Genomic DNA, 27,582 nt, shown 5'->3' on the forward strand with positions numbered 1-27,582 from the left:
AAATCCAGGCAGTGCATTACTTTGCAGTGTCCACATGCCCTCAGGATTTGCATGTACATGCAGACGAATTGTTTCAAGTGAGTCAGAATGCAATTATTTCATTTTCCTTCCTATTCCAAATTGTTGATGTTTAGAAATAAATTGCTCCCGGTGCTTCTGATTTACAAGGACAAAATGCGAATGCAGAAAACAGGTTCAGTGGAGTGATTTGAATTTCCATTACAATTACAGTTCTTTTCAACCATATGATTCTGTGCTTTCCTCATATACATCAGCCCAGAGCTGGCTGCGCTGGGTGGGGGCAGAGGCTGTCGCTGCCACGGGCCATTGGCAGCTGAGTCATACAGCCCCAGCTGTCGCAGGCCACCAGGTGGATTAGCACGGAGCTCCCCAGGCAGCAGGTAATAAAACAGGAGGGCCCAACAGGGCTCACCTTCGGGGCGGGGCCAGCAGCGGGAGGGGGCGTGGTCAGCAGGGAGGAGGGCGTGGTCATCTGGGAGGAGGCGGGGTCAGCCGGGAGAAGGGGCGTGGTCAGGGGAAGAGGGGCGTGGCTGAGTTCCTTGGGGGAACAGGTGAATGTGGCCCCTCTGTACCCAAAGGTTGGAGGGCCCTGGACCCTGACCAGCAGATTCTGGCTTCCATCCTGCAACAGCCATGCCATCAGAACTAGTAGATCGAGGCCTCCTCTGGGCCAAGTGTCGCGCTAAGAACTTGACATATTTTATGCTCACAAAGGCTCTCTAAAATAAGATTATTATTAATTGTTTTATGGATGAGAAACTGAGTCTCAGAGAGGTTGGATAGGTGGCAGAGGCAGGGGTTGAATGTGAATGGGTCAGATATTCAGAGCCCAGGCTGGTGATTTCTGCACAATGCCACATCCCCCAAATCTGGTGGCACAAGGTCCAGAAAGCTACAGTAACACCCCCAGAGTTCTAGGTTGCTGATTCCAGGTCGTCCTGAATGTGGGCTTCAGGGAGTCTGACTGGCTCTTTGCCCTTCCCTTTTCTCACAGGCACCAAGTCCTACCCCAGACAGGATGCAGAAAGGCTGCAGGGCATCAGCCTTTCTGACCCTGGCCCTGATAGGAAGCATCGAAGCATCATCTTTGGTATCTGTCCCCTCTCAGTTCTGCGCTACTCACCCCCACTATCAGGCAGGCCTTTATCTGAGTCCCAGCGCTCCGTCAGACACCCGGGGGGGCTCTAAGCTACAGGTCTACTTGGGAGCGGCAACCTTTAAAAGGAGCAGGGGAGAGGTCAGTGCCTAACACGGAAGGAACCCGTGCAACTTCTCTAGTCGGCAGTGTCTTATCCACTGGGTACCCGCTCACGCTTCCCACAGGGAGAAGGAGAATTTAGTTTTCGGTGGCAGAGATGCCAGGGCTTTCTGATCACATCACTTAATGCAACCTGCTGTATTCAAGGCGAGGGCCAGCCATGCTAGCATGGTTGTGGGATCCCTCCTTCAGCCATTCTGACCAGGCTGTCCCTGTGCTTCCTCCTTTCCTGGAGATGCAGCACTGCCCACACCCAGTGCAACAGAATGAAATCTCTCCGTCCAAGACAGTCTTCAGCCGGGGACCAGGAAGCCAGGGAGCTGAGGGATGGAGCTCCTCCTTGTTAGTCCTAATAACCAGGTCTTTGGGGTTTTGTTCACCATTTTAATATATAAACAGGAAGGTCTTATTTTGTGTCTTGCATTTGATCTTTTTCCTTCCCCCAGCTGCTCCCCTGGTCACCTATAGGGACAGAAGCATGTGTTCCAGATTTCAATTTTATTGCATTAGCAAAAATAAAATAAAGCCTATGTCCCCTCCTCCCGGAAACAAAGGTGTCCCAGTGAAAGGTTATTCTAAATAACAAATTAAGTGAAGACATGATAGCAGAGTGGCTTATTATTGGCTGTATGAATAGCAAAATAACCAGACAAGGTAATAGTTCAGCATGAAAAATGTGCTGTCATTTTTGATTCATGCTTTTCCCGATGCCTGTGTGAGTCTTTACCCAGGGTGGAGATGAGCCTGGCATCACAGAGGCTGGGCTGCAGTGGGACAGCTAGCATACTCCTTCCTAAGAGTTGTTTCTCTTGGGATACAGGGTAGAGAAGAAGAGTCAGTGGTTCAAGAAGCTCTGTAATTAATTTTTTTAATTAATAGGCTTTGTTCATTAGAGCAGTTTTAGGTTTACAGAAAAATTGAACAGAAAGTACAGATAGTCCCATCTACTCACCCCTGTAGCTTGTTTCCCCTGTTCTTAGCATCTTGCATTAGTAGGATATATTTGTTATTACTGATAATCCAATACTGATACCTTATTATTAATTAAAGCCCCGGATTTACATTAGGGTCTACTCTTTGTGTCATACAGTTCTGTGGGTTTTGCCAAATGTGTAATGTCATATATTCACCATTAGTGTATCATACAGAAGAGTTTCACTGCCCTAAAAAGATCCCCTGTGCCCTACCTGTTCATTCCTCCCTCCAACCCCCCAAGTACTAATCTTTGTACCATCTTCGTAGTTTTACCTTTTCCAGAACGTCGTGTAGTTAGGATCATACAATATATAACCTTTTCAGATTGGCTTCTTTCACTTAGCAATATACATTTAAGCTCCTCCGTGTCCTTTCATGACTTGAGAGCTCATTTCTTTTCAGTGCTGAATCGTATTCCATTGTCTAGATATACCACAGTCTGTTTCCCCATTCACCTACCAGAGGACATCTTAGATGATTCCAGTGTTTGGCAATTATAGGGGGCAAAGCAGCTGTCAACATTTGTGTGCAGGTTTTTGTGTGGACCTGACTTTTCAGCTTCTTTCAGTAAATACGTCACGAGTTCAATTGTTGGATCATGGTTAAGAGTGTGTTTAGCTTTGTAAGAACCTGCCACAACTGTCTTCCAAAGTGGGTGCACCATTTTGCATCCCCACCAGCAACGAGTGGAAATTCCTGTTGCTCATCCTCACTAGCATTCGGTTGTAATTTATTTTCAGAAACATCCAGATGATAATACTTTTGTATTCAGACAGACCAACATACTGTGACGTTTTCATGCATTCCTCTTTTGATTTTGTTCCCACCTTGTGAGGAAGCTTCTGCTATCCCCATATTATAGATGAGAAAACTGAGACTCAGAAAGATTGTACAGAGAGCCCAAGGTCACACAACAAGTGACAAGGGCAGGGGCTGGGGTCTGGTCTTCTGGGCACAAAGTCCGTGTTCTCTTGCTCCTATCCCATCGAACCAGCCGAGGAGATGGTACCCAGGAGGGAACTATGGAACCGGGCCAACCTGCTGTACCAGAGGTAGATGACCCAGGACATAGACTGAACGTGTCCTACAGGCACCTAAAACATCTTTCGGGTATAACTCTGGTCGTCATGACAAACCTCAGAATGTCATTGGACTTCCTCGCCACTGGTTTATGTCTTAAAACTATTTGCACTTTAAAATAACGTAGGCAGATACCCCTTAGCCTCCCCACCCAGCATCAGAAACTCAGTTATTAGAAATGCATTCATTTAGGCCTTTATGCAACTCTCCACATTTTTCAATAAGCACCTATTAAAATACAGGTACTGGTTGACAGTGAAGAGAAGCAACATGTGCATTTGGATTGCAAATTTATTCACAGTAGAGCTCAGATATGCAGAGGAACTGGAGTTATTCGTATCTGCCTCTTCCTTATCTGGACTTCTCCCAAGCAGGCGTCTGGTCCACTCCAGTACACTCAGTCCAATGTAATAATTTACACATTTCCCTTAGTTAATTCTCAGCCTCTTTGGGTGAAATTGTTTAGTCTTTCAAATTGCGCCCTCTTCTGCAGCTCCTATCACACCTTCTTGGGAAAGACTTGCGTGGATTCTTCCAGGGGGGTCACAGCAGGTCAGTGAAGACCTGCATTTGGTGCCCGTGAGCCTTCTGCTGAGCCCCCTAGTGACATCTGGGGCTGGTCTACCTCGCTGTCATCTGTGCCCCCTTCTCTCTTTCTCCCTCACCCTCTGGCTAACTCAGCAGACCCTTGACTCAGCGTCCCTGTCCAAGAGGATTCAGGGAGGCCTGAAAGCCAAAGTCAGTTCTTCCACAACCTGACCTGGGATCTGGCGGTGGCACTCAGGAGGGGCGGGGGACATTGCTGTCAGATCCTTCTGCCTACGAAAGGCTTGGTCCGGGTCTCCTGTCGCCACTCACTCATTTTTCCTAAGTGCCCTAAGAATTCATTCCTTTTGAGAGAAGACTACGAAAAGGAAATAGATTTGCATGATATATACAATTTTCTGCAAATCCTGTAAACGTCAGGAGTGGCTGGGCTTTCATTTCCCATGAGCTGAGGCCCAGATGAAACTCCTGTGAGCAGAAAAGCCTGGTGAGTTGGTTGCTAGCTGCATTCGACCCGGACCAGAGACGAGGAATTGCAATTTTTATTATAACAGTGTCTGCTCTCCCTTTAGGATTTAATACCTGAACTATTTTCCTGTCTCATCAGGTCAACAAATAACAAAATTGTCAGTATACCCCCCGCCCCCGCCCACCCCGCTGCACCAGCACCACCAAAGTGTGCTCTTCCTTCCGTAAGGGCTTTCCTAACCACAGACCTTTCTTCTGAAGCAGACAGACAGTGCTCAGGAGGCAATTTCTGATCTTTTGTTCACAGAGATGGCTTTCCCCTCACCCTCCTAGCAATAGACAGAGGCCATTCCAAGGACCTCTCTTTTTTTTTTTTTTTTTTTTTTTTTTGCCTCCCCAAACCTAACAAGTTAGCTCATTTTCATTTGCATTCTCATTTGTGAATCCTCCACACCACCCGATTTAGTCAGTGTGCTATTTTATTCACAATTTTTAAAAGAACACAGACTGTTTCTAAGCGGAGCACAATAGGCATTGTTCTTGTTTATGATGTTTCTATCCATCACTTGCCCCTCTGGGAGCTGGAACAGGAGCAAGAGACAGTGGCAAAGCCCAGCTGGTGGTAGAGACAGACAGGGACGGCAGATGAGCGCCCCCTACCTGCACCGAGCCCCCAGGGTTCCCACCGCCTCTGGGCTCAGGTCTGAAATCACTCTTTCCTCTCAAGCATTGGTGATGAGGAGTACTCTATATTTATTCACTTGTTTGTATGCTGTTTAGGTTTACCTTGGGCTGAGTGTAACACATGCCAAAACAACAGGAAAAAAACAATCAAATGGTTGGGTTGTTCGTAGTATAGGTTTTTTTTTTCTTTTTTTTTAAATTAAGCATGAATTGAGCACCATGTGCTCATGCTATTGGATCCTTATAATAATCCTATGAGTTAGATGTTACCAGACTCTTTCTATGGAGGAAGATACTGAGTCTGAGATTAAGATTAAGTCCTGTGATCAGGGGCACCAGATCAATCAGAGGAGAGCCTCTGGCCATGACTTTGAGGCTGCAACTTCTGATGGGGAATCTAAGACTCTGGGCCTTTCCTTCTATTATCCACCTGTTCTTTCATCCATTCATCACCCAACATACATTTACTGAGCACATGGACCAAGTCTGTTCCATTAAACAGCATCTACTTTGGACCAGGTACAATGCCTGACAATCTCAGATGGGGGGGAGAGAGACAAGCAGATAAGCGAGAGGGTCAGTGAGAGGGGCCCCTCAGGGCAGGCGAGGAGGGGAATCAAAGACGGCACTCAGATTCCTGGCTTGAGCAGTTAGGTGGACACAGTTTTTAGTTACTAGGATTAAGAAGACTAGAACAGGATGTGGTCTGGGGAAAGCAATGAGAATAAAAAGGTTGGTTTGGAAGATGGTCAATGTGAGGTGCCTGGGAGACATTCAAAAGAGGGTGTCGAGTAGGCAGTTGGATATCATGGCATGGTTTGGGCTGAAGATATAAAGTTATGGGAATTATCAATCATGTCTGATGGAATTGATGAGATTCTTAAAGAAAGCACAGCATAGAAAGAGAAGGGTCAAAGCAAGGGTCCTGTATTTAGGGAGTGGGAAAAGGGAGACCCTACCAGGGAGACCGAGAAAAAGCCAAGAGACAGGTGTGAGTGGAAAGCAGGAGAGTGCACTTCTCCCTGAAGAAAAACGCATTCGGAGAAGTTGGGAGGAGGAACATTTCCTAGAGCCGCACAAGATGGAACAGAGGTAGACAGACCTCAAGATTTGGCAACTTGGTCTTGACAAGAACACCTTTTTGTAACCATACCGTATAAACCAGAAAAGATTGGTTCATGTGTGAATGGGAGGAGGCAAAGTGGAGCTATTGGGTATACACAGCTTCTTCCAGAAGTTTGCTTGAGAAAGATGCAGAGGAACGGGATAGTGGCCAGAATAAGGTGTGAGGTTTCAGGGAGATTTCAAGAGTGGAAGATCATTGAATATGGGTTGGCTTTCTTTTTGCCTAATGGGGATGACGCGGGGAAGAGAGAAGGAGTTTCGGGACGCAAGAGAGAGAGAGGAGATAATTTGAGGAATCCTTGAGAAGGCAGGAGAAGGAATGCAGAGCACGTGGTGAAGAGGTGGCTTTTGCCGTGAGACACTATATATAAGTGGACAGAAGAAAAGAAAAAGATGAATGCAGGTGTAGGTTTGTAGATCTTGTGGCAGAAATATCCAGTTTCTCCATAAAGCAGTAGAGTCATCAACATTTAACAAACTCATGTGAAAGGCGTACTGAGTCCTGGGGATGCAAAAGGAGATGAAGAGTAGTCTTTGCCCCGAAAGAGCTCTTGGTCACATGGGGGAGATCGACACCTATATTACAACCTCATTACATGATTAAGTTTGTCATCACAGGATGTGGAGTGCGGGGGAACCGCACAACCCAGGCCATCATCGGGTCAGAGGAAGCTTTTTGGTTTGTTTGGCAGGGTGCCCAGTCTCACATACTAATAGGTGCTTGATAGATGTCAGTCTTTGTTGATAACAATTATTTAGAATTCTGATTTTTTACGAACAGAGGTCACACTTTGGGAACTGAAATCTACAAAACAGCTCATTATTTCTCCCTCCTCATCCTATGACCCTGACAGTGTACTTCAGATGGAACTCTGACTATCTCCAGATCAAAACAATCAGTTCCTCTGATAGTGATTGTAAATCCTTTGGGGTCAAGAAGCTGCAGACCTGGTGATGGTGAGTCCAGTAAGGCTAAAGCGAGCTTTTAACCCAAACATCATAGAAGCTACAGTGTGATGTGGGCAGAACAGAAGTCCTCCCTCCATCCTTAAAGCAGGCCTCTCCAGGTGAGCTGAACTCCATGTCTCACTCCAATTCAGCATCCCCAAGAAGTGGCCATGCAGCCCCCTGGGATCTCCTCGATGAGTGGGCTGGCACTCTGCAGAGCTACTGCCAGGCATAGGTCAGGGGAGGCAAGACAGGGAACCCAGCCCCACCCCAGCCTCAAAGCCAAGGGCCACAGACCCTGAAGCAATGCGGACTGCAATTCGTACACTGTCTGTGAGTCAACGCAGTGAGCACAATCAATCATACGTCAGCCAGTGGGAGTGGAAGCCCAATGAGACTGAAATGGATGCTAATGAGCTAGGATCTGCAAGGCAGCCCCGGGAGCTAAAGTCCGTGAGAATGGAAAAGAAGGACACCTGAGTGGCTCAGTCAGGTAAGCATCTACCTTCAGCTGAGGTCGTGAAATCGAAGTCCTGGGATCAAGACCCAGAGTTGGGCTCCCAGCTCAGTGGAGAGTCCGCTTCTCCCTCTCCCTCTGCTGCTCCCCGCTCTTGTGCTCTCTCTCACTCTCAAGTGAATAAATTAAATCTTTTTTTTTAAGATTTTATTTATTTATTCACGAGAGACAGAAAGAAAGAGGCAGAGACACAGGCAGAGGGAGAAGCAGGCTCCCTGCAGGGAGCCCAATGCGGGACTCGATTCTAGGTCCCCAGGATGACAACCTGAACCAAAGGCAGACGCTTAACCACTGAGCCACCCAGGCATCCCATAAAATCTCTTTTTTTTTTTTTTTTAAGAAAAGAATGAAAAAGAAATTTCTCACCTTTCCCAGCCATCCCCCACTGCCCCACACCCACAGTGCCTAGCCGATGTTAGGTGCTAGGAGGGGCAGGGTATGGTCGAGGCTGAGAGTGTGGGCTGTGGGGCCTGGCTGCCAAGTTTGTCACAGATCAGCTGTGGCCAGCTCTCGACCTCTTGTTTCTGTGTCCCATCTGTAAAATGGGAATGAGGAGGATGATGGTGATGATGATAAGAGAAGCTACATCATAGGGCTGCTAAAAGGAAGAACTAGAATAGTTCCTGGCACTTAGTAGATACTTAATGAATAAAAACTGGATAAATGCAGAAGAGGAGGATTTGTCAGAGTCTACCTGCTGCCATTGTTAGGAGACGATCCAGGGAGGCCAATTCATCGGGAGTTCTCCCTCCCAAGGCAGGCTGTCTCCGCTGGCTGAGGGTAAGGCAGGCTCAGAAACAAAGGCCCAGGGATCCCTGGGTGGCGCAGCGGTTTGGCGCCTGCCTTTGGCCCAGGGCGTGATCCTGGAGACCCGGGATCGAATCCCATATCAGGCTCCCGATGCATGGAGCCTGCTTCTCCCTCTGCCTGTGTCTCTGCCTCTCTCTCTCTCTCTGACTATCATAAGTAAATAAATAAAAATTAAAAAAAAAAAAAGAAACAAAGGCCCAGGCGAGAGCGTTTGTGCTTCACTGGGTGGTGAAATGGAAAAGAAATAACAAGAAGCAAGTTGATTGTATTTTTGAGACCGGCTGTCCAAGCTGTACGGGTTCCTTCCGCCAAAAGTAAGGAGCTAAAAGAACATTTACATTTATTAAAAATTTATCTTTCCAGGGGGATGAAAAGAACCAGTCTTCTTTTCCTCTCACGAAAAACATGAAAAGAAGATTCCAGGAGTTGGCACAAAAAGTTGGGTCTCCCTCCTTCAGCTTGGGAAGGAAAAACACGAGGGAAAGTTGTGTTGCGGGTTTGGGGTGTGATTATGTTTTTTGGGGTGGGTTTGGTGTGGGTTTATTGTTCTCAGCATTTGGCCAGGATTGAAATGATGTGAGTGGCAGACACCATAAGGCCACTGGCCCTTGCGATACTACTAATTGTGCCAACTCCCCACGCATTAAGCAAGCTGTTTGCTTGTGGTCCACACATTGCAAATCAAAGAGAATCCTGAGAACATGAACCACGGGGGGCAATAAAACGTGGGTTGGTTGGCTCCATTATTCTATCATTCTGTCATTCGTGACATCAGCCGTTCCCTCCTGTGAATGGCCCCCTGGCTCAGCTAAAATTGCATCTGGCCCATCCTCCTACTGATAGCATAACCCCCCTCCCTGCTCCACACACACCACCACCCCTAGCCCCTTGCTGGCCCTTTCCTTGCTTTTAATGTGGACAAAAGCCCAAAGCCCAACATGCTCCAGCAGCCAAGATTTCCTCTAACTGCAGATGAGGAGATACAGAAAGAGCCACTGCCTCCCCCTTCAGACCCCCACTTGCAAGAACACCTGCTATGCTGATTGCTCATTCAGAACCACCAACACCATTTCCTGCTCTCCTTTCCTACTAGCCTCCCGTGACTACTGGCCACCCATCCCGGAGCTGCAGCCCAGCTAGGGAATCAAGCGAGGGCCTCATCCATGGCCCCCTGCAAGCTGGACCAACCCAGCTAGTGCTCCATCGCTTCAGCCCCAGCAGCCCGGAGGCGGGTGCATGGGCACAGGGTGAGGCAGGGCATCTGCTCCTTGGCTGCCCGGCCGTGAGCAGCATGCAAGCCTGCAGTTGGCCAGCTCCCCCCAATCAAGCCCAGCTTGACCAAACTCCAATCACTTTAATAAGGAAAAACCACCCAAACCCGATCCTGGAGGAAGTCAGTACATCCGTGTTAAGAAAGCATTAAGCCATTCTTGCTCAGGCTGTGTTTCTTTGGATGTTATTAATTTTTATGAAGGTGCTTTTATTATCAATGGCCATTATTATGCTTTTCTACGCTTACAATGGAACCCCTTTCTGCTCTTCATACGCATTGGGGGACGGGACTTGACATATTTTTAAAATAATTTCTTCCATTAGGATGTAATATTACCACATCACAGAAAATTTGGAAAGTAGAGAAAAGGAAAAAGAATCAGCTCAAATCCCACCAGTCTAATACAAACACTGTTAGCATTTTGGTGAATTTCCTTTGAGTCCTTTTCTTATGCATATTTTAACATAATGGTAATTATCTTTACTTATATTTTTTATCTTCCCTTTTTTTCACTTAGCATAGCTATCATATGCAATTTTCATATTACATAATTCTCATAAACAATCATTTTAAGGGTTCCATAATATTCCATCAAGTGCTATGAACCATAATTTGTTTAACCATTTCTCAACGGTTGAATATTTAGGCTGTTTCCGCTATTAGGCTTATAGATGTTTTGGTGTGTAGAATAATTTTCTTAGAACAGATTGACAAGGGTGGGATTATTGGAGTCAGAGGGTCTGAACATGTTTTTGAGTGCTGATTCACATCCCCAAATTGCTTTTTTTGTCAGCGTTGTTGCTATTACATTTGGGGGGACATAGGACCTGTGCATTGCACTGATATGGTGACAGTTTGGTCTATCTTGCCCCTTACAGAAAAGGCCCCTGAAGAAGCCCCTTCTTACTCCCCTAGAATGGTTCACACCATCAGGCAGTGTATGGACAAGCAGAAGAGATGGGTTCCTTAGCCATGCTGGAGGTGAAGACAGCCTCGGAAAGAAACATATCAGTGCATTTCTTTGTTAGGGTGAAAAGCTGAAAATTAATTTCGGACTTGTCATGTGTAGCTTCAAAAGACTGTTTTTCCTATATTCAGAGATTTCCTTACAGAGAGACACCTGGCTAGCTGTCATGGGGCCACATGGAAATAATAAAGAACAACCATCTGAGGACAGAGCTCTGGAGGGATACTTCCCTCCACCTCTACCCACCCCCCCAACCCCACCTCCCACACTTCTTTGTCCTTATGGAGATTTAGTGGAGTTTGGTATAAGAGTCTCTCCCTACTTTATTTTGGTGGGTAAAATGTAAGTTAAGAATGCCTTTTCTATAAGAACATCAACCTTTTTGATACTCCTGGTTCGTCTATTCCCGAACAGGCAGAAAACCAGAGCTATAATTCTCCAGGTTTGGGAAAGCAGTGCTTTCCTGAAGATGAATCCATTGACCATTGGTGGCTTGTGATATTTCTCCCGGAAATTCATAGGTGATCCCTCTAGTATACCCATTTATGATGGAACCGACTCTTCTTTTGTTTTTAGCACAAATTACTAGTATGTCCCAATGGAGGATAAGCTCAAGGCAGAACGATGATAGAGGGTAATTTTGACTTTAGGGCTTCCACATAAGGTTATGGAGGCTGTTCACTGCCAAGAGCAACTGGTTGGTGGGGGATGGGATGTAGAGTAAGTTGAGATTGATAACTCCACCTACTAAAACAATTGATATTCAATCACTATTCAGTTCATGTATCAGCATGAGGTGATAACCACGTATTACTACTATTCTAGAAGTATCATTTTTTACAATGAATTTTTTATTTGAGAATAGTTTTAAAATTACATAAAAGTTGCAGAATGGTTTGAGGAGTTCCCATATACCCCATATACCCCATGCCCGGCTTCCTCTATTGGTAACATCTTACATTAGTATGATACACTTGTTACCATTAATGGATCAATGTTGATACATTATTATTCTTCACTAAAGTCCATACTTCCTTTAGATTTCCTAGTGTTTACCTAAAATCCTTTTTCTGTCCCCGGATTCATCTAGGATACCACGTTGTCTCCTTGGGCTCTCCTTGACCGTGATGGTTTCTCAGATTTTGTTTTTGATGACCTTAACCACTTTGAAGAGTACTGGTCAGGTATCTGATAGAATGTCCCTCGACTGGGTCTGATGTTTTCTCATGACGTAGGCTACCAATGGGTTTTGGGGGAGACCACAGAGGTAAAGTGCCATTTTGATCACATCCTGTCCTGGGTATGTTCTATCACCGCAATTTGTCACTGTTGAGGCTAAAATCGATCACCTGGCTGAGGCCATGTTTGTTGGGTTTCTCCACCATGAAGGACTCTTCCCCCCCCTTTCCCTATTGTTTTAAAAGGGCATCACTCTGTGCAGCTCACATTTGAGGAGTAGGGTTTTCTGTTCCACCTCCTCAAAGACAGAGTATCTATAAAAATTATTTGGAATTTTCTGCACTAGAGAGATTTGTCTTTTCTCCTCTATTTGTGTACTTATTGGTGTATTTATCCAATCATTTATTTACAATATGAGTCCATACTGTAGTCACAGGTCAGTATGGAGTTATGGATATTTATTTTATACTTTGGGTTATAATCCAACATGACTTAATTTATTTTGTTGCTCATTGTTGAATCTTTGGACATCAAGCGGTCTTCCACTTGGCCTCTGTCCCTTTGGTATATGCCCCATCATTGTAGGGTTTGGGGACTATATTGAATTGTGTCCCCCAAGCAAAATATGCTAAAGTCCTAACTCCCAATGCCTCAGAGTATAACCTTGGTTTGAAATAGGGTTGTTGTGCTCGCTTCGGCAGCACATATACTAAAATTGAAATAGGGTTGTTGTAGATGTAACCAGTTAAATTGAAGCTATATTGGGGTAGGGTAGCTAATTAATCCGACGTGACTGGTATAAACATAAGAAAAGGAGAGAGGGGCACCTGGGCAGCTCAGTCTGTTAAGCATCTGACTTTTGGTTTCAGCTCAGGTCATGATCTCGAGGTCCTGGGATGGAGCTCCGCATTGGGCTCTCTGCTGCACTTGGAGCCTGCTTGTCCCTTTCCCTCTGCTCCTCCTCACACACACATACTCTCTCTCTCTTTCTCTCTGTCTCAAATAAATAAATATTAAAAAAAAAAAAGAAAAGAAAAAGAAAGAGACACAGGGAAAAGATTCACATGTGGTGACAGAGACAGAGATTAGAGTGATGTGTCTACAAGCCAAGGAACACCAAAGATTGTCCATAAACACCAGCAACTAGGAAGAGGCAGGAAAGGATTCTCTCTTACAGGTTTCGGAGGAAGCAGGGCCCTGCTAACACCCTGATTTTGGACTTCTGCCCTCTAGAACTATAGAATGATCAACTCCTATTGTTTTAAGCCACCCGGTTATTATAGTAGCTCTAGGGACTAACACAGAGCACTCCCTTATTTTCCAGCACTACAAGATGCTCTAGGCTCATCTTGTATGTGATTTCCCCCAGTCCTAGAATCAGCCACTTCTTCCAAGGATCTCTGGCTCCTTCTATTAGTTAACAGTATTAGAAGCCAAAATCTGGATGCTAGCTGTGTTTTTTGCCACTGGAGTGTTGTTGCTTCTAGGCCTTCCCAAAAGACAGAGAGAGGAAATATGCATGTGAGCTAACCCTCGCGTATATATATATTATCTATAAATATTTAATATGTAACATCTCTATTTTTATGAAGCTCAACATACATTCATGCTGATGTCTCTAGCTCTAATCCATTACCACTTTCTAGCCACCTCCTTCTGCTTATCTGTAAGTTTTACTCCAAAAGTGAGAAACCTTGTTTCCAACTAATTGTTCGACTCCAGGGTACAAATAAAGCAGATCAGAATTGTTAACCTGGGGTTTCCTCTTTAAGTTCACGCAAAAGATGCTATATAGACTGGTAGCGTCTCTGCATCCCCTCCAAACTGCATTTGCTCCCTGCAAACTCTGTACTCCTCTCCCTCCACCCCACTCATCTTCTTTAATATCAGACCTAGTCTTTCAGGGCACCTGGGTGGCTCAGCGGTTGAGCGTCTGCCTTTGGCTTGGGGCGTGATCCCAGGGTCCTGAGATCGAGTCTGCATCGAGCTCCCTGCAGGGAGCCTGCATCTCCCTCTGCCCCTCTCCTGACTTGTTTTGTCTCTCTCTTAAATAAATAAATAAATAAATAAATAAATAAATAAATATCCTTTTTAAAAAAATTAAAAAGCTCCATCACTTGTTCATGACTAATCAAAAGCAGTTCTACAATCTGCTTTTATTCTCCAGAGCTCAGGTGGCAAATGAAAAGTGGGTAGGCCAGGTGGGTCATGGAGCCATCTGATATCCTTGCATGAAGCGTGAGCCAAAGGGAATTGGGGGTGCCACTCAAGAGCACCTTCCTTCACATGATTTCTGGTGTGTCATGGGAGAATAAAGGTTTTTAACAGAAAGGAAGCAAGCCCCATTCTTCATAAAATTCTAGTCCCAGAAGGAACCTTAAAAAAATTAGGTCTAAGTAATTTTTAAGGACATGGAAAGCTTATGGTCATTGAACTTAAGGGGAAGAAAAAGTATGAGACAAACCCCTACACATGGTAAGATTTCCCTCTGCAATATATTGCGTACAGAGAAAGCGGAATATACCAAAATATCAACGATGGTTTCGCTGGGTTGTGGGGTCATAGGTGTTTTTAACGATCTCATTTAGACTTTTACGTATTTTCCAAGCTTTCTGCACTGCATATACATGACCCTTATAATGTGAAAAGGAACACTGAGAAAAAAATTTAAAAGATGCCCAGTCCAGCTCACTTCCCCATCATGGGTGTGGGAATGCACAGAGAGATTAATGCACAGAGAGATTAAACGATTTGTTCAACATCACACAGATACTAAATGAAAAGATCACGAAGCAAAGTGCTAGCATAGCTCTTTATTCTTCTCTAAAACTTCCGTTAGGGAGGACAGCAAATGTAGGCTCGGCCCCAGGGGACCTTCGCCCCCCCTCACACCCACGCCACATGCACATCCACACACACCCCTTCTCACTCCCATCCCAAACTTCCAGAGTTAAAAAACGTTTCTGAACCCTCCCTCTATTGTAGTCCAGAGGCCTGGGAGCTCTTGCAGTCTCTAATAAGGCGAAAGGAACTTTTAGCATCTGAGATAGGCAGACACTGCACTGGAAGTTTATAACTCGCTGAGACCCAATAACAAGAGCAGGGAAAGGAGGATAGGGAGAGGGTGACCAACGTTTGAATTTACAACAAACCAAGCCATACGGCTGCTTCATCTGCATTTTATAGATGAAGAAACCGAGGCACACTCAAGACTATGAGTGGCAGAGCAAGGATGCAGACTCATCCCAGGCTTTCTGGCCCAAGGTCCTCGTGTGAACATCATTACCACTGAATTTCACTGCTGTACTATGTTTCGGGTGCATATTAAAAGCTCCATGTAAATTAGTGGGATGCATGTAAAGACCACAGATTGTATCCTATGCCTGGGATTTCAGTACACCTAGCCCTGGAAACACCTGTCAGCGTAGCACAGATGGCCTGGCCTGCGTCCCGAGGTGATAGACACGATGCCAGATGCGGACATCTGGCCACTTCTGGGTACCCGTTTACCTTTGCACAGGACATCCCCCAGGCTTGAGGCCCTGTCAGAAGGCTGCTCGGGGAAGATATATACTGATGAGAAATCTCAGCCCCCAAATTCATTTTTCAAAGAAGCCAAGCAAATCTAGTGATTTATTCTCTGTCATTTGGATCCCAGCATATGTTCCACATCAGGTAAGTGAGATAGAAGGGATGGTTCAGCAAACATTAAGTTAAAAGAAACCCTGTCAGGCTTCCCCCGAATAGCTGGGTTTTATTTAAAGCCACAAAGTAATTAATTACATTGAGTAAAAAGCTAAGGCACTCTCCTGCACGACACTTCTCCAGTGTTTTCAGCAGAAGATGCTGCGCTTACACAATCGTACACACGCCCACACTAACTTGAGTCCGTGTCTCCTCCTCTTTCTCTTCCTTCTTGTCTGCAGCCTGTCCCGGTTTTCCTATTTAAATCCGCATCCCTCGCTGCCTGTCTCCCTCTGTGCTTCCTGCCCGTCTTCCCTCTCCTAATCCCTTTCCCTCTCTGCCCTTCCCTGCCACTCCTGTGTCTGGGCCCCGAAGCACATTCCTCCCTTCCACCCAGAACAGGACGGCTTCTGTTGGTGGATGAAGCTGGGCCCAGGGCAGCCTCCCCCTCCAGCTCTGCTGCTGCTGCTACTGGCCAAGAACTTGTTCTCTCCAGCCCCGCCAGCCCTGGCTCCTCCTGAAGGTACATATGGTGGCAGATCCCTTGCTTCCATTGATTCTACTTAATCCTGGGAAGGGAGTGGCATGGCATGTGACTAGTTCCTGGAAACTGGAAGACCGTCCAAGCTTGCTAGCCTAATGACTGTTGTGGAGGGAGCCCTATAGATGGACAGATGGAAGGAAGGGAAGAAGAAAGGATGGAAAGATATCGGTCCATTCATACAGTCATTTAAAAAGCATTTACTTTAGGGATGCCTGGGTGACTCAGTGGTTGAGCATCTGCGTTTGGCTCAGGGAGTGATCCCAGGGTCCTGGGATCGAGTCTTGCATTGGGCTCCCTGCAGGGAGCCTGCTTCTCCCTCTGCCTGTGTCTGCCTCTCCTTCTGTGTCTCTCATGAATAAATAAATAAAATCTTTGTAAGATAAATCTGATTTAAGAATAAATCTTACAAAGATTTTATTTATTTATTTATTTATTTATTTATTTATTTATTTATTTTATCTACTTATTCGAGAGAATGAACCCACCGTGGGAGAGAGGCAGAAAGAGAGGGAAAAACAGGTTCCCCGCTGAGCAGGGAGCCCAACATGGGACTCCTTCCCAAGATCCCGGCATCATGACCAGAGCTGAAGGCAGATACTTAACCAACTGAGCCACCCAGGGTCCCCTCAAAGAGCACTTATTAAGCACCTACTGTACTGCTTAGCTTCATGGCAGGTGTTGAGAGTATGGACATAAAGTAAAACAAGATTCTGCTTCTCAACAGTCTAGTTGGGGAGATACACATGTAAACAATCATTACAACAAAAGGAGAGATTTGTTACAAACAGTGATGGTGCAAGATTCGGGGTCTACAGAAAGAGAAGATACTATTGCTCAGGCAGGGCAGGTAGAAAAGAGCACGAAAATAGGTTTCCCGGGAGACACTTCTGTGGACAAACAAGGTAGGAAAGGAAACAAGTGTGTTTCAGGAAGAGAGACTAGCCCTGTCCCAAGCCACAGAGGACTAAAGAGCTGAATTCTGTTCAGAGACTCGCTAGTAGGGAAGGGCTGGGGCACAGGTGTGTGGGTGATGAAGCCGCAGGTCTCAGGACCAGATCAGGGGACCTTAGAAGCCTTACCAAGGAGCCCAGACTTTACTGTATGGCCCGTGGGAAGCAGACAAAGACGGAAGCAAGGGAATGACATGGTCCATCTTCCATTTTTTGATAAATCACTCGGGCAGGTGTATATAGATTGGCTTGTCGGTGGCTGCAGACAACTGTCCAGGTGAGAATGATAAGGGCTCTACCCACACCAGCAGTGACGGGCACAGACGGCAGGGGCATCTGTGGAGTGCTGGGCACTGGGCTAGGTGCTTTTATACCCATTACCTCGTGTGTGTGTGTGTGTGTGTGTGTGTGTGTGTGTGTTCAGAAGCACGTAAACAACTGCACAGCTTATCGTAGCAACACTGGGAACACACATCTGGTAGACTATCGAATAATAAGAATGACAGTTCTTCTCCGCTGAAATGATATAGATGGGTCCTTTAATGGAATTGAAATAGCTTGTCTTGGTGTTTACACAGACTAAGTGATAGCTTTTGTTCAAAAAAGAGCTAACGTGGCACTCTTCATGGGCGGCTTGTGGGAAGCTATGTTGGCACAACCTTTCTGGAGAGCATGATGGCCATACTTTGCAAACGCTGTAAAATATGCAACTTTTGTTCCAGTGATTCCTATTCTAGAACTTCAAACTAACGGAAAATTAGGGAGGAGCGCAAAGATTTAGCTAAAAGGATATTTATGGCAGCGTTGTTGTCGTTGTTGTTGTCAATGTTGTCGTAGTAAAATACAAATTGCAACAGTCCGAGGCATGGTTTCCTACACTGTAGCCTAACTGCATAGTCCTCAGACACGAAATGCCATGGGGTGGAAGTATATTCATAGACATGGAAAGAACTTCACATCGACTTAGCCCCTCTTCAAAGATGCAGTCTAAATAAAAACGGGTGATCGCTATGCAAACACGGCTTCAAGACAAACTCTTTGCACTAGTTTCCAATGTATTTTTAAGTGAAGAAGCAATATACCGAACAACATATATAGTGTGATACCATTTTAATTAAAAAGAAAAATATGCGTATGTGAACCTCATGAATATACAGCCCCAGAAAGGGCGGCAGGATATCTACTGAAATGTTCTCTGTGTTTATCACTGTGCAAAATCATAGAGGTTGGGTGCTTTTAATTTAATCTTTTGGGTTGTCTGTAGGGTTTTTACAAAATCTTTTTATACCATGAGCATGCATTTCTTATATTTTTAAAAAAATGGAGAACGAATGGGGGAAGGAAGCCCTCGCAGTCTGTACAGCCGGGCAGCGTGTCAGTCTACCCTCCCCCGTTGCTTCGTGTATTCGGCCGTCCTGCTTGATGTGCCTGCTATTTCTAAGCACCCAGGGATGTGCCAGGGATACATGGATAATCAAGCATGGGTCTTGGCCTCAGGGAATTCATAATCTAATGAGGAAATTGATTGCTAGATGAATAGTTATGACGTTATAACTTGTTATGACGTTATACATGTTATAATGGCCTGGTAGGTAAAGCAGTGATAGAACCATTTGCATGGGGGCACCTGGGTGGCTCAGTCGGTTGAGCATCTGCCTTCGGCTCAGGTCATGATCTCAGGCTCCTGGGATGGAGCCTTCAGCTCAGGTCATGATCTTAGGCTCCTGGGATGGAGCCCCGCATCGGGCTCCCTGCTCAGTGGGGAGTTTGCTTCTCCCTCTCCCTCTGTGCTCACGTACTCACTCTTTCGCTCTCTCTCTCACTCTCTCTCAAATAAATAAATAAATAAATAAATAAATAAATAAAATCGTTTTTACATGGCTTTATGGACTCACAAATGAGTCTGATTTTTATCTTGTAGGTGGTAAGAAGTGACATGCATTGGGTTGCTAAAATTCTACTCTCCAAGCCTCTGCCCGGGTCTGATCCAAGAGTGGTGTTGAGGGTAGGGAGGTTTTGTGGGGCGAGCACTGTGCTGGGAGTCAGCTCTAGCCTGGCCCTTCCGCTCACCCAGAAAGTCTTTGTTGTCTGTGGAGCAAAACTTCGTCGTTGCTGTACGAGATCTTTTCCTGGCCCCACCTCCATTTCCAGCCTCGCCTGCACCGTTGCCTTTGTTGGCTCCATGTTCCCGCTCCACACCTGAACTGCCACTGTCCTGTAGACCTTCCAGACCCTTGAACGACTTGATGCCTTTGAATATATTGTCCTCTTCACCTCTACCCCAGGGGTTTTCCACCTCTCGACACCATGGGCATTTGGGGCCAGACAGTTCGTGACTCTGGGGGTCTGCACTGTTTGCAGCCTCCCTGGCCTGCACTCACTAGAAGCAGGAGCATCCCTCCAGTCATGATGATCAAAAATGACTCCAGACCACGTCAGATGTCCCCAGGGGAGCAAAATTGCCCCAGATTGAGAAGCACTGCGGTCACTAACCATGAGACCTTGAAAAGGTCAGTGACCATCTTTGGGCCTGAGCCCCCCTCCAGAAAGTCAGCCCTTAAAATTAGACGTCAGCTACGTGCATGCCTATGGCTCTGGGGGTCCGTGGTTCTTTCTGTGCTCACTGGGCTCCTCTCACCTGCTCAACATCATGCTGTGGATGAAGGGGGCACTGGAAGAAATCGGGATCCTACCAACAATTTGCAAGCAGCAGACTGCAGCGTGGGCGCGGAGTCCGGCTCAGAGGCCTCGAGTGTTCCAGCACTGCGGTCTGGCTGGTGATGCTGCTCCGGGGTCCTGCCGAGAGGAGACAGTGAATTTCTCTCTTGACATCTGAAGTGTGGTCACACCCAACAGATGGCAGTGCCGGCATCTCTCAAGAAGCCACACAGGGCACCTGTGGTTGCAAATCCAAATTTCTAAGACCTCCCCAAGGCCTCACATGGACATTGCTCTCCTGGGCTTCATCTGGGCTGCTCCCTAGCCAGGAAGGCTAGGGTGCTGCCAGCTAAGTGTGAGCCCCCAGCCCCAAAGGCCCACGAAAAAATTCTTCCCATGGGGAGAAACATTAGGCAGAAGACTTGGTGAAGCGAAAAAAGGGCATTCCACTAAGGAGCCTTGGTGTTCTTGTCAGATGACTACAAAATTTTAATTGTTTACTCCTGCAACTCCAAAATCCTCGGTTTGTCCCAGAGACTGGTTCAGCTTATGCGAGCTTTGGAAGGATGCCGTGCATTGGGTCAGATGAGGCCCTATGACTAGGAGAAGACTCAGTCTCTCTTAAGGGACCTTGATTTACCCTATTGTTTGCTCACCTGGTACTGAAACCCCAGGTAGACCCAGTCTTGCAGCCTATGTCCTGCAGGGTATATTGTTACGGTGCCTACACATCCTCTCATCTGATTCTCACCAACACCCTGAGAAAGTAGGTGGCAGTGTCTTCATTCAGCCGTTGGTTCTGTGAGGCTTCATCACCTGCTGAAGATGGAACAGATGCCAAGACCCCAAACACAGGTCTTCTGACTCTTCCCGTGCCCACTGCCCAGTATCTCAGGAAACTTCATCTGGAACTTGCAGTCCATTCCCCAGGCTCTTAACCCCTCCCTGTGTGAAGTATGAACAGAGCCTCGGAGAGACTGGAGCTCCTCTTGCAGTGGGCCTAGGGAGAGAAACCCCCTGTACGTAGGCTGGGTCAGCTTCTGGAGGCCAGGGTCCCAGCAGGGCTGGTGAGACACAGAAAGCCCCCAAAGTGAAGGGGGCTCCACAGGCCCCCAAGCCAGCTTGACTGCTCTCTAGGGCACTTCTCTAGAGACCCCCTGGGCCTCTCTGACCCATAGGAAGGGCTGGTGTTCTCCAAGCTACAGAAGTCAGGGTTCTTGAGGCAGCCTGTTTGTCCGAGTCCTGCAGGTAAAAAGAACAGGGACATTGCCAGTGTGGTGTGAGAGCCCCCAGACTTTGCTTGAGAGAAGACAATTCAAATCCCAGCTGGGCTCCCTCATCTAGAAGAAGCAAATTACAGCATTTGCCCCTCCAAGGTCCATATCAGGCTGAAAAATAAAAATTTAAAAATCCCATCCACAAAAGGCATTTTCTAGGACATGAAAAGCAATCTCTATTAGGAAACATTTCTTGACCACTTCCTATGCAGCAGAGTGACTGGGACAGGCTCAGGGCTGCCCCCGAGGCCGGGACACTGGACAAGGCCTGGCTGGGCTGCTCAGATGAGTCTTGAGGGATGGATAGGGGATGCTCAGAGGAGAGACATGGCCGTCCCGGGAAGAAAAGGGAAGTGACACTGTCCCAGGACTCCTTTTATCTCCTAGGGAGTTAAGATGGGCACCTCGATGAAGGAGTTACCGCTGCCTGTGTACCTTAGACAAAGTTAACTTAATAAGATGTGTCCATGCTGCTGGGAGAGATATGTGACTTGGTGCTTAGCTGAGTGGGACTGGGGAGATTCTATTTTGCCATCGGGCACCAACGTCCAATCTATCTGAATTTTTAAATCAATAGACTCCTTAAGTGAGTGCATCTGGCAAACAGCTTCTTTTGCTCGCCTCCCACGGTTTTGCTTTTTTTTTTTTTTTTTTTTTTTTTTCAGAACCGCTGGAGGTGGAGGCAGTGATTTCTAAGAACAAGTAGCTGTTCGGGGACCTGGGAGTTGGGTATTTGTTGTTTGCCCCAGCTGCGTAGACATACTCAAGTGCACTGGACAGCTGGTTATCAATAGCATGTTGAGAAGCTCAGTCATTATTTTCTTAAGATGAACCACATGCCAGAGTTCTGGGGCCCAGCAAGGGGCTCATCCCAGGGTGCTGTGGGGGTCAGGAAGCTTACAGACCATGTCCAGGCCTTGTTAATAGAGCAGCACCTTTAAAAATAGAAGCTTTGCAGAGTGTGAAGCTGTGTTGCAGCAGGAGCCGGCTGTCAGCTCGCCTCCCATTGAGGATGGCAGATCCCATTGGCTCAGAAGATAGGTCAGCGTCTCGGAGAGAGAGCCCTGCCCTGGAGAAATCCACCCAGCCCAAGGGCCCAGCTGTCCAAAGGAGAATCTTTCCAGATGGAGCTGAAAGAACTTGACGGGAGCCCCGGTCTGCCTCTGGGGGAGACGCAGGTCATGCAGATGCAATATTGGGGTACAGGAGGCTAAATCCACCCTCGGCCCTCCCCTGTTTGTACACTGCAAACATGCACGCTGCACTTGGTTTGGGTGAAGGCACGCATGGTGTCCTGGGTATGAGTATCCCAGAGCTCTGAAGACCAAAGCAAAATGCCATAATTCATAAGTCAATCCTAACCCCTCCTGAGGCCCCCTCCGCCTGTGTATCTGAGGGCAATGCCCATCCCAAAGGCCCCAGAGGCCCCACTCTGCTGCCCAGGGGACCCAGTGCATGGGCTTTGGGCACCACAGCTAGAGGCGACTAAGGTGACCTAGCATGGACCCCGAGCCCCTTCTCCCTCCTGGTATACATGAGGTATTCCTTCCGAGGGCTTTATTTCCTGCAGGGGTTTGGGTTAGGCTTTAAGGGCCCTTGCCCCTAACTCCCATCTCTGCTTCCTGCCCCTTCTTCATTTATTTTTGAGAAAGTATTAACGTCTACTTCATTATCTTGACATGTCAGACCCTGTACACACATACCTAGCAGAGCACCAGCCACAGAAAAGACATTTGGTAAAAGGAGCTTTTGTGTTCAGAGGCCCTACAACCCCTTTCCCCGGCCTCTTTCCTATCTGTCAAGATACCTGAGGGGTACAAGGGGCAGGGAGCAGAGGGAATGGACTAGAATGTGTCCTGCTGCCTGAAGCTTTGGAAAGTGCCCAGAGGTATCCAAATCATGTAGAGTCACAAAAGTTTTTGTTTTTCATCTGTCACTCACTAAATACTCTCTGCCAGGTTTCTTGTTAAGGACTAGGACTATAGAGACAAGCAAAGCATGCAAGTCCTGGGCTCCAAAGAGCTCACAGGGAAACACACACATGTGCATGTGTACACACACACACACACACACGCACAAGCCTGACACCCTTCCTGTGACAGAAGCTAGCGCTCTCCCTGTAAGAACTGTGAGTTGTTTCCAGCACTTTTGCATTTCTGCCCTGACCTAGGTTCTAAACCCAGTTTTAATTTGCATATCTCATTGGACCTTGAATGAGTCAGGGTTCTTCAGAGAAAGAATCGACAGGACATGTGTGTGTATATATATATATAGAGAGAGAGAGAGATTTATTTTAAGGAATTGGCTTACATGATTGCAGAGCCTGAGAAGTCCAAAGTCTTCAGGGTGGTCCCAGAAGATTTACAGCTCAAGTCCAAAAGTGGTCTGCTGTCAGGACTCCTTCTTGCTCAGGGTAGGGTCAGTTTTTGTTCAACCTGGGCCTTCAACAAATTGGACGAAGACCATCACAAGTAAAGCACATAGGAGGCCACTCTGCTTTATTCCAAGTCCACCTACTTAAATGCTAATCTCATCCCAAAACATCTTCACAGAAACATCAAAAATATGTATGACCAAAATTCTGGGCACCATGGCCTCACCAAGTTGACACATGAAATGAACCATCACAGCCCTATAACGTCAGGAACCTGAATGGCAGTGATTTCAAAGATTCCTTCATTTTCAGGACTTTAGGAGTCTAACAGCTCTGGTAAATGAGATGCGGAGAGTCCTTTCCCTGTTGGAACATTGCAGAGAACCAAACTATCCTTAGCAGTTTGCCCAAGATCACTGATGCCACCAAATAATTGCCTAGCTTACTCCACATGACGAAGCCGCAGGACGTAACTTAGCTCGGTGGCCCAGTTCTAATGTTTGTGAGAATCTCCTGGGGAGACTTCAACCAGGCAGACTCCCAGCCCTGATCTTGATTCATTAGCTGTGGAATGAGTATTGGGGCCTGGACCCTACAATCTGACCAACAAGGAAGTAGCCACTTGGAACCTGGGAAGAAACACACCCAGAGCAGGTGGCAGGAGGCACCATGACTGTACCCCAGGAAGCTGGGTTCCTTTAAGGGACCCCCAGGTGACTTCATCACAAGTGGTCTGTCGGGACACTTAGAAATGCTGGCCTGATGCTGTATGTTGGCAAATTGAACTCCAATAAAAAAAAAAAAGAAAAAGAAAAAAGAAATGCCAGCCTGGACACTCCAAGGTATCCCCAGTGGAAGCATTGGGGGTGGGGGTGGGGTGAGTACAAAGAAGATAAGGCACCTTTTGAAAAATGATTAAAATCCGTTAGCAGCTTGCCCTTCCCCTTTGCTCTTTCCTACCTGCCTGACTGCTGACCCTTCCACCCTGTGACTGAAGCTTCCTCCTCCCAAACCTCTTCCGATTACAAGCCATCCCTGCGAGGCATGGCGCTTGATGCTTCACCTGCATACTTGTTCTCTATCTCAGAAACTGTCACAGCAGCCTCAAGTTTGACGGTCTGCTCTTGCAAAAAGAAAAAAAAAAAAAAAAGACCAAGAACAATTGGTATTCTTCCTGAATCTCCCTACCCAAAATCTTATCGTTGTTTTTTGTTTTTAATATGCAGTACATCTTTCCTCCCAACTAACACTTGGAGATTTAGTCAAACCTGCCCCAGCAGTAGTCTAGGACAGATGAGAGCCTGCTCTGGTTCTCTCTGCCCAGGGAATCCTCTGGAGTCTCCCTGCCCTCCAAGCAGGTGGAGAGATTGTGGTTTCCAGAAAGTACCCCCTCCCACCACCTTAGACAGGAAGCAGGTGCAGAAGAGGGTTTTCAGGAGGCAGGACTGCATCTGAGGATATTATGATACAGCTGAGGCAAGAGGATGCTGTTTTCTCTTGATCAACACTAAGCCCATTAACTGAAGAATTGTGGAGATAGGTCTCAGGTCTTTGTTTCAGGGGTAGATTCCTGCAGGACAAAAGCCATGTCTAGCTAGATTAGTCTGGACCAAATCTGTTGCTGCACATGACAATGTCTTTGAATAAAGATGTTGATTGACCACCAGATGATCTTACGTTGGTCACTCCTAACATTCATGGCTGCAGAGGAAGCCAGTCATTCATTCAGCACAGGTACTTGCAGGCGTCAAGGCAGAAGCGGGCAATACAGCACTGACTATGAAAGACAGCGACACCCTACCCCGGTAAAGTCAACCACGGAGCTAGGAAAAGAGGCAAACAAGTACTAGATGAAGGGATAATGAATAACAGTTTTAAACACTGAGAGGGAGAAATGCAGGCAGCCCCGTAGAGTGCTGGGCTCTCTGGGCGCTTCAAAGTATAACCCTCACTTGGGCCTAATGGCCTCAAGCAAATCATATAACCTCTCTAAACCTCTGTTTCTGCCTCTGTTAAAAAAAATAATAATAAAGCGGGAGGATAAAACTTTGCTTGCCAGTTTGGTTAGGGATGACGGTGATCACAGGAGCGAAAGCCACTCACATGAGACTTAGCATATAACCCTTTGTGGAAAATGTCAGTTCCTGCCTCTGCTCCTTCCATCTTCGAAGGGTGCTGACCAGCCTTTCTCCTTCATGCCCAGGATGACAGGTGGAGCCAAGGCCCAGGCTTTGGGAAGAAGCCAAAGGGGGTCTTCCTCCAGCATCATCTTTGAGGAGGAGATCCCAGGATGATAGTTGAGGGACTCTTCTTGTTCGGCATGACTGGGTGGAAATATCAGGTCATTCAAAACCTGTACATAACAGCCGCCTCCGTAATTACTTGCAACAAGAGGCATGATGGGTTTCGCCTTCCATTTTATAACCATCAAGGCATTTTTAAAAAGATTCTGTTAATTGCCACTTGCAGACGATTATTATCTATTCAGAATCCCCTGGCGCAAATGAATCACACCATACATGTGTCTGAGCTCTTTCAACCCACTCACTGACCTCACGTGCCGCTGAGGCTGTAGTAAGGAGGAGAGGAAGTGACTGACGGGCGGGGACAGAGCAGAAGTCTTGGAAGCAACCAGAAGGCTCTTCCGGGTGTCTGTAGGTCAAGGGGAATATCAATTTATGATCTGTCTGCCGCACCCTGAAGGCAAGAGAAGAGAAGGGAAGTAAATGGGTGGATTCTGTTCATAACTGGAGAAAGAAGGAAGGAAGGGAGGAAGGAAGAAGCTGGACGCATGTGCAAGGAGTCTAACTAGGAGGGATTTTTTTTTAAGATTTTATTTATTTATTCATGAGAGATACAGAGAGAGAGAGAGAGGCAGAGGAAGAAGCAGGCTCCATGCAGGGAGCCCGATATGGAACTTGATCCCGGCACTCCAGGATCATGCCCTGGGTCTACGGCAGGTGCTAAACCGCTGAGCCACTCAGGGATCCCCTAACTAGGAGTTTTTTTTTTGTTTTTTGTTTTTTTTTTAACTAGGAGTTTTTAATGGGATCTGCAAATCCTCCCATAGAGGGATCTAGGAAGAACAATATCAATCAACACAGTTACTCACAGAGCTCTAGCTGTGTGCCCAACACTCTGCTGAGTCAACCCTACTAAGTATGTATTACTACCCTCATTTTATAAATGAGGAATTCAAGGCTCAGAAAGTTGGAGTCAATTGTCCAAGGTCTTACCACTCATCAGAATCCATACTGAGACCCACCTCTTCTGATTCCAGAACCCGGGCTGGAACTGATTGTATTCTCTCTCTCTCTTCCCTAGGAGCCATAGCATATGAACTCACCAAGGACAAATTTCTACTTCCTCATCCTTCACAGGGCCTAGCATTGTGCAGGAGATTCAGGAGACACTTAATTAAAAGTTGCTAGATGAAGGAAGGAACTAGGGGACTGAGAAGTTTGTGCATTTCAGTGTTAAATGGAAATATGCAAAATGCATGAAGATCATATGCAAATCAGCATCTATCACGCTCATTAACTGCTGTGTTAGTGTTATAGTGGAGAGAGGGGAAGATTGCATGGTTTCACTGGGGTGGGCTCCCCTTCTTGATGACAGTATCTTCCCAATCATGTCTCATGTTGACTTGAGCAGATATTGCAAGATTTGTATGACGCTGACCTCTCTTTATCATCTATCAAAATTCTATCCATCCTTCAAGATTTACTTCCATGGAGTCTACCCTGACTGCTGGCCCTTATCAAATCTATTAAGCCCCTACCATGTTCCAGGCACTTTGCTAGAGGAGACACATGTAAGCTGGTAATGGCAGTGTATTAGACTTTGTGCAATATTAGAGATGTGTATGAAGCACAGGAGAAAGAAAGAGGAGGGATTGGCAGGAGTTAGAGCCTACAGGAAGGCCAGGGAAGGCTTCGCAGAGGAAGAGATGCCTGAGTTACATCTCAAAAGTCTGCATAGGAGACTGATAGGTAAACAAGATGCAGAAAGGAGATCCCAGGAGACAGCCAATGCAGAGGCATGGAAATGTGTATTTTGGAAACTATAAGTACTGCTTGTTTTAAAAGATTTTGAAACTCAAAACAGATCACGTTACTTTTCTGCTTAAAACACTTCACTGGCTCCCACCCACATAGAAAGCAGTGTCGACACCTTGCCATGGTTGGCATGGCCTGCCACATTCTAGCCACTGCCTTCTGCTCAGACATCATGCCATGCCGCCT

General features: G+C 46.5%; 1 protein-coding gene and 1 long non-coding RNA gene across 6 annotated transcripts in view; both read left to right on the forward strand.

The window, feature by feature from the left end:
- KIRREL3 (kirre like nephrin family adhesion molecule 3) overlaps nt 1–27,582 on the forward strand; it is a 542,768-nt gene that overhangs the window by 188,541 nt on the left and 326,645 nt on the right. For 2 of the 5 annotated variants that reach the window (XM_049109768.1, XM_049109769.1), the window contains exon 1: nt 15,823–16,058. The exons of 1 other annotated variant lie outside the window; for it this stretch is intronic. In XM_049109768.1, coding sequence (XP_048965725.1) covers nt 15,956–16,058 — 103 coding nt within the window. In that variant the 5' untranslated portion in view covers nt 15,823–15,955. Of the gene's footprint in view, nt 1–15,822; nt 16,059–27,582 lie in introns of those variants that run through there. 2 more of the 5 variants (XM_049109772.1, XM_049109771.1) reach the window with 2 other exon arrangements.
- Nucleotides 4,925–9,989, forward strand: LOC118354896 (uncharacterized). Its single transcript, XR_004816286.2, has 3 exons — nt 4,925–5,049; nt 7,012–7,224; nt 9,526–9,989. It is a non-coding gene; the product is annotated as an uncharacterized LOC118354896 (long non-coding RNA).

This window comes from Canis lupus, chromosome 5 (assembly GCF_003254725.2).
Source record: "Canis lupus dingo isolate Sandy chromosome 5, ASM325472v2, whole genome shotgun sequence".
Taxonomy (NCBI): Eukaryota; Metazoa; Chordata; class Mammalia; order Carnivora; family Canidae; genus Canis; species Canis lupus.